At 38.2% G+C, this 7,658-nt stretch overlaps 1 protein-coding gene and 1 long non-coding RNA gene across 4 annotated transcripts in view; one reads left to right on the top strand and one right to left on the bottom strand.

Annotated features, from left to right (window-relative positions):
- Window positions 1-1,858: 1,858 nt before the first annotated feature.
- On the bottom strand, window positions 1,859-3,096 carry LOC126295299 (uncharacterized). The gene is made up of 2 exons (XR_007552453.1): window positions 2,936-3,096; window positions 1,859-2,827 (listed from the first exon to the last, which is right to left on the bottom strand). It is a non-coding gene; the product is annotated as an uncharacterized LOC126295299 (long non-coding RNA).
- Window positions 3,097-3,464: 368 nt separating this feature from the next.
- The window catches only part of LOC126295403 (uncharacterized), a 28,314-nt gene continuing 24,120 nt past the window's right edge, over window positions 3,465-7,658 (top strand). Inside the window, exon 1 of one of the 3 annotated variants that reach the window (XM_049987883.1) lies at window positions 3,465-4,099. In XM_049987883.1, coding sequence (XP_049843840.1) covers window positions 3,743-4,099 — 357 coding nt within the window. In that variant the 5' untranslated portion in view covers window positions 3,465-3,742. The remainder of the gene's footprint in view (window positions 4,100-7,658) is intronic. The other 2 variants (XR_007552484.1, XM_049987884.1) reach the window with 2 other exon arrangements.

Below are 7,658 nucleotides of genomic sequence, written 5' to 3'. Positions count from 1 at the left end.
TGGGTCTGGGTGTTGTCCTTAGTTAGGTTAAGTTGTGTGTAAGCTTAGGGACTGATGTCCTCAGCAGTTTGGTCTCACAAGATCGTACCACAAACTTACACTCTGTGAATGCCTGCACGTGACTCTGGGACCACGAATGTACAAGGTGTGATTGGAGCATTTTAAGAATGGATCCGCTACAGCTTACTGGTTTGGTGGGCAGCTACATGGAGGGTGGGGAGTGATGCATTGCCTTCTTCTTGAATACCCTCTGACAGGAAACTGCTTTACATAGTGGCAGCTGGTTGAGTGTGGGTCTGTTGGGACTTGTTGCTGGATTCTGTCTGTGTGAAAATGGACGTTTGTGTGAAATTTTGTTTTAAAACAGGGAAATCGGCTTCTGAGGCTTACAAACTATTAAAAACAGCTTTTGGAGATAACTGTATGAGCGAGTCAAATGTTTTTGTCTGGTTCAACAGATTAAAAATGACCACGAATCATTTAAAGATGAACCACGCTCTGGCCATCTTTCCACCTCACAAATGAATGAAAATGTTGTGAAAGTTCACGACTTAGTGCACTGTTATCGTAGACTTACAATTAGTGAGGTGGCTGATGAACTTACTTTAAGATTCTATGCAGTTCAGTCAATTTTGACTGAAGATCTGAACATGCATCGAGTGTTCAAAAAATTCATTCCAAAAGTGTTGTCAAGCGACCAGAGCCATTACGAACTTGAAGTGTGCCAAGAACTGATTAATTGGACTAAAAATGACCCAGATTTGTTAAATAGGGAAATTACAGGTGACAAATCGTGGGTATATGGGTATGATCCTGTAACCAAAGTGCAGTCTTCGCAGTGGAAGACTCCAGATTCACCATGACTGAAAAGCATGGCAAAGTCGGTCAAAGGTGAAGAAAATGTTGCTGATTTTTTTCGATTCTGCCAGTATTGTGCATAACGAATTTACGCCTGGAGGACAGACAAATAACCAGGAATACTAAAAATGTGTCCATGAGCATTTGTGAGAAAAGGTGCGGAAGAAAAGGCCTGCATTCTGGAAAGACAGGAGTTGGGTGCTACACCTGACAATGCTCCGGCTCATCGTGCCTTCTCCATCCTTGAATTTTTGACCAAATTCGAAATTCCTGTGCTTCCACAACCACCATATACCCCTGATTTGGTCCATGTGAACTTCCAACTGTTTCCTAAACTGAAATTTTCACTGGAAGGGAAGCGATTTGACTCAATTGAAGGCATCCAGGCAAATATAGAGAACGTCCTTAACACACTTCAGGAAAAGAAAAAATTGAGGAATGTTTCTGAAAGTGGAAACATGGTTGGAGTCCTTGTGTTCAGTCAGAAGGGGACTATTTTGGAGGAGATGCATCCCAATAGCATGTAAGTACCACCAATGTACAATCACAAGCTCATTCGTGAACCTTTCCAATCACACCTCGTATATGTCTCTGTAACTTCATTTCAGTCTGTTTGCATGACTAAGTCAGAAATTATGTTGATGAGTGAAATATTGAGTTCATACCTCTTGGTACATGATTTTATTGTTAAAGCATTGTAATGTGAGAAGGTGTTGTAGTTATTCACCTTCTTTATTAAATACTGTTGTGTATCCTGTAAGTAATCTTTAACTGTGCAGTATGCATTGCTTATGAATTAAGTTTTATCTGCCTTTCTGAACAGATGATTTTACTTAATCTTTCTCATCCCCTTGGCCATTTTATCACACAATTTTATTCGCTGGTAGGAAACACTGTTCTGATTTTTGTTTGTTTTTCCTTGGTAAATCCAAGTACAAACTGGTTCTTGATTCATGATTATGTATATTAGGGACAGCCAAATGAATATAAAACAGAGGGGAAAAAGTAAGTAAACTGTTTATTTCCAAAGCAATCGCCATATCTGTTAATACATTTATGACACTATAAGACAAAATGGTCAATTCGATGAGACTGGTTCAAATGGCTCTGAGCACTGTGGGACTTAACAGGTATGGTCATCAGTGCCCTACAACTACTGAAACGTAACTAACCTAAGGATATCACACACTTCCATGCCCGAGGCAGGATTCTAACCTGCGACCGTAGCGGTCGCGCAGTTCCAGACTGAAACGCCTAGAACCGGTCGGCCACTCCAGCCGATGGTGAGACTGGGATGCATTTAGCAGACTTCTTACTAGTCCTTATGAAGTACTTTTCCAACCAGCAAACAGAAGCGTTTTCTACTGCTGTGATATATACACACCTTTCCAGGGCAGATGCAATTAGTTCACAGGCCGCAATAAAACTTTGTTAACTGTTTTGCAGCTATTATAGCACTAAACTTCAAGCATTTGGATGCCCTGCTTGTCACCAAATATCTCATTGCTAATCCTAGTAGCTCGTCGACAGCGATTGCCTCTTTCATTAACGCATTTTCCATATCTGTATCATGTCGTATCAATATTAATTTTCCGAAAATTTTTCGGTTCCGTGATTCTGATTTCTGCCACTACATTAACAGGCGGCGAGTCGCTGCTTTTCCAACCCTTCTCGGCCCCTTTTTCTCCTTTTCATTGTTTTCTATCGTTCTTTGCCAGCTACAGCTAAAAGACCATTGTGATCATTGCTGAAAATACACTTCCAGGACCAGCACTCCATTACCAGCGGGCGTGTTAGATGCATATCCAGCAGGGTCGTTGGTGCTTTGGTGGTGGCGGTGCGTGGCGCAGATTGGGAAAGGCCTCCGACAGAATTCGGTCAATTCGCCAAGAAAGCATTGGTGCGGATTCACCAGCGGCTTGTGATGGTGGTGCCGATGTTAGAACACCAATATTCTCATGGAGCACACCTACAAACAAAACATTAACGTCTCAAAGTAACAACAGGAATGTATATTTGTAGAATGATGATGAATTACTGCTCGCGCATCTGTCCCTGAACAATCGCAGTCGTTCACCATGAGCTTTGGGTCGAAAATGGCGGTTCCACGCGTAGGTATGAGGAATCATCAATAGCCAGATTGTATATATATACTTAGTCTCATTCTCCGGCAAGTCGTCCGTGATGAATATCACACAGTCGTCAGTGAATATTAGCTGCGGGGCAACCGTTATCTTAGTTGTTAGACATCTAACCTTGTAAAATCACGTTGCCAACTGACATCCGATAACATAAACAAAGTTGTTGAAGGCCCAAGGCTCGTTTCAACATATTTAATATTTAACAATCTGTTATTGTCAATAAATATTGAAAGTGTGCAGCCCCATTAAATCACTTGGCTATGTACATTAAAATGATTATATCCAATTATTGAAATACAATTTTGGTATTCCTAAGTGATAAAATGTACACTATACGAGAGATAATATTGTTCGCGACCGAAACGAACGACGAGACATTTACAAGCAAACAAAATATATCTTATAAATAATACGTGAAACACAACTGCCATTTCTAATTTGTTACAGATACACAATCAAACATGGAAGTTCTTTGAATCTTCACATATATTTCCTCGAGGAGTGGTTAACTGGCGCCAGTAGTTTGGCGCTAGTTTATGATGCTATGGCAAATCCTAAATTTAATTAGGAATAGAAATTCGTAATTTGGAAAAAATTAAATATATTAAAAGCTTTTGACGCCAGTCCATTATAATCCTTCGTCTGCCGCTAGGCGTCTCTGCCTGTACAAACAAGATCAGTGAGCTTCCCTGCGTTAGTAAGTGTTTGTTTGTGGTCGTTACAAGTTAATTTGCGCAGAAAATATGACTAGAAAGTGGCCGTCGTACCTTGTCATTCATTTCTTAGAGTTATATGAGCAACGACCTTGTCTGTGGGATCACAAAAGTCCATTGTACAAAAATAGGAATTTGAGAGAAGAAGCGTTACAAGAAATAGTTGAGGCTATGAGTGAATATGTACGCAATTTTGATGTTAACATGGCGAAAGCAAAAATACGCAGTCTCCGGAATGCGTACATGTTGGAACTCCACAAGGTTTGGCGTTCAAACAGAAACGCAGAGTCTCCTGACGATATTTATACCCCGACAGTGCCTTGGTTTCCTATTGCTGACCGCTTCCTGAAGTACGTCGTTGAAACAAGAGAACCGAGAAGTCCTCAGGTAAGCAATAACTACATTCAGTAATCATGTATGTGGTGCGGTAAAATCAGTGATATAATTTAGATGTTTAACTTGTTGGCAAAACATTGACAATACCTGTTGATTGTGGGACGACTGTTCAGTACTTTGTGTTATAACGGATGCACTCTATTATTGAGCAATCGCTAATAGACAGCTGAAAGAATAGGCTAAATATGTCAGAAACGAAAAGTCAAGTGTTTATGCCGTCACTGTACTGTGCGTTATAGCATAATAGACGTTAGCTGCTGTGACATAACAAAAGTTGTTTTGATTAATTAAATGTCTGCTAGGAAATAATAATTAGTAAACGAAGACTGATTTTTACTCGACATCACTGAACGACTAATAAAATGAGTTAACGTATCGTAGGGAAAAGTTATTAACGTGACGGGTAAAAATCCTTTGCAAAATTATTTGTGTGTTTGTCAGAGACCACAGCTATGAAATGTGTAAGGCTATAGAATTACGTTCTACCGATTTTTCGCTATTAAAGTGCATAAAAAGAAAGATTCGTAGAAAGTGACAATCCGATTGGGAGTTACGCGTTGCCACCGAATGTGAATACGAAGTAGTTATAGTTGCGGTGACTTACTGATCCATAGCTTAGCGCTAGGTGGTAGGTCGTTTGTGGATTGGCGAAATGCGAGAATGTAACGACGCGAGACTGTCTGTTGTTGTTGTTATCGCGCGTTTTTTTTACGCATGTTAGATTTGAATGCTTTGGGCAGTCGCCATTTTTGAAGAAGACATGGTAACAGCTGACGAGTGGTATCGGTAGATTCAGTATTTCTGGTAGGTTTACAGTATCCTATTTTAACATTACTTTGCTTGCGTTGTATATTTATTTCTCGTATAATTTCAGAAGTAACTGTATTTATAAGCTTGTGGACTAATTAAGGGTACCATAGCCACATTACTGCAATTTAAAGTGGTGTGTGATTGTGTTAATCACATTTCAGTAATGACCAGCGTTTTATCTGGTGATATGTACTTTTGTTAGCAAGATTAATTTAGAGATGTGCAACTCAAATTCATGCAATACACTAGTTTGGGAATTGGGTTTTGCCTGACTGTGCATTCAACAAATCTTTTTATTGCCCATACATCTTTGCTCACATGTGTGCCACTATGTTACATATTTCATTCAGTTCTGGAAAATGTTTCTTACACAGTAATCGCTTAAAAAGTTGGATTAAAACATTTTAGGTCTTGGTATATTGTGATCATTACTTCTGTGTCTAGGTTGTTTCGTAGGACCTTCTCTAAAGTAATTTAGCTTGTCATTTAAACAATGTGTTTTTGTGAATTTTCTTAGTGAGTTAGGTATACTTTAGGTATCTCTGACCATTATGTTGTTGCATGAAAATTATTTCCTTGTAGAGTGACTGGTCTTTCTGTTAAACCATCTTGCTGGTTGGTGTGGTGCCTCATTTAGACTTAATTTTTTCAATTGCTCCTTGGCCTGTCTTCTTGAATTGTCTTTTGCGTAGTTTCTGTGATGTGCCAGAGTGTGTGTGCCATTGCAAATTATAATATAATCATTTATGGTATCTTCCCCATCCTCTTGCCATTTTTAAAAAGCAAGTTTGCTTGAGAGGTGAGGTTTTGGCGTAGGTTATGGTTGGAATGTTTCAGGCTGTGAGGTGTCAGGATCCGTTGTTTTAAAATTTGTGTTTGCCTGCACTGTGTATACTGCCTGGCAAGAGTCGGTACAGTATATGCCTGATCCCTATAATTTTTCAGCATATGTGACCTGTGTTCTTAGTTTCTTTCGCAGTCACATCGTCTGTTCGCTGTTCTATTTAAATCCCCTGTTTCTTTAACGTGTAGTGTACTTTTTGGAGTATAGTTATTGCAAGTGAGTATGTGCCACTTTGTTGCATGTGTAGGTTTATCTTCCACTGGGTGTTGTTTATAAGACTATTGGACAGTAATTGTTTGTGGAGACTGTAATATTGAATTTGTGGTGGGATATAGTGTTGTTGCTGCCCAGCTTGGGATTCTTTCCAACCATAAAATGTTGCTTTAAAATCAATAACCAGTGGTTTTTCTGAGCATGATGGTCAAAAGTTAACCACGAAAGATACTGACTAGGTAGGTGCAGATTTAAATTGCCTTTCTGAATTATAAAGTGAATTTTTTAAAGCAGGCTGGATAGAAAAATTTAATTTTTTTTCTTAAACATAATCTAGTAGCACTTTGAGACATGTTTCATTTGAAAGCTTATAAGGGTAAGCATAACAGAATAAAGTATAAAAGGCGAATAGCTCCTGGGATCAGACTATCTTGTGCTAAGAAGAGCGCCTTACCTGATTTGAAGAACTTGCTGAAATCATGAGTTGAAACTCATCAGCAATACTATAAAAAATCCTTCAGTCTATTGTTAAAAGTAAAATGCTTATGCTGTACTTAGAAAATAACTTACTTCAATGATATGGCAAGAACTATTTGGACAGCTATTAAACAAAAATAATGACCCAAATTAGGCCTAAACTGAGAGCTCTGAAATTTTTACAATTTCATCTTTTTGGTTTTGAGATTAGATGATTATCAGTTGCACTGTACCCAGTAGTTCAGATTTAGTTGTGCCCCACACTCCACATGCATGACCAGTGGACATTACTTTCTAAAATACTACCCCGAAAAAGATCACAGAATAAATAAGGCCACTAAAAAGTAATAATTGGCTTGATAACAATGGTGTGTCTACCAGAATATTAAAATCTTATCACTTTGATAACATTGCCATTGAGCTATCTATGTAATCAGTTAATGATTCTGCTTCTGGTCTTTCCAAAAATTGTTGAGAAAGTGACATGTGATAGAATACTGACTTATTTGACTGAACAGAAGGTTTTAAGTTTTCTGTTTGAATTTTGTAAAGGATGCTTAATGCGGAAAGCAAACAGAAATTTCACAAATGAACTTCTCACAGTGTTAATTGTATTTTTCCACCATTCTAGGACCTTAGATTGCCTTGATCACAAAATACTCAAGTATTAAGGCATTAATGCCATCCTTCTTGGTTTGGTAGAATAAAATCTTTTTCTCACATGTCATACAATAATTTGATCATACGTGATGTAACAGTATGGCTTGGGAGGTTGGTCATCTTCTGTTTTTAAAAAAACTAACTCAAGTTTGCATCTGTGGTTTTGGAGAGGGGTCATGCAATGTCCACAGAAAACTGCTGATAACAATAACTAAGATTGACTGTCTTAAGAGTGAAGCTTTTCTGTCCACGTTTGCTGTACCAACAGATTTGGTTTTGAAAGGGATCTGCTTTGAGCAAAACACAGTTTTGTCTTTTCCATACATATACTATTTGTATACACACAAATTTGAGTTTTTAAGGCAGTATTTACAAATTTGAAAAACAGTTTTGTATATTTACCTCGTTACCACATGCTTTCTTGTCTCTTATGTTAAGTTAGAACCATAACTTTTATGTCATACAACCAGTCTGTTAAGTGCTGGCTATTTTTAAAGCTATAGAACATGTGAAATTGTGAAATATTTTTTTGTTGGTTACTCACAA

The sequence above is a fragment of the Schistocerca gregaria genome, chromosome 11 (genome assembly GCF_023897955.1).
Source record: "Schistocerca gregaria isolate iqSchGreg1 chromosome 11, iqSchGreg1.2, whole genome shotgun sequence".
NCBI lineage: Eukaryota > Metazoa > Arthropoda > Insecta > Orthoptera > Acrididae > Schistocerca > Schistocerca gregaria.
This window is presented reverse-complemented; position numbering and strand designations above follow the sequence as displayed.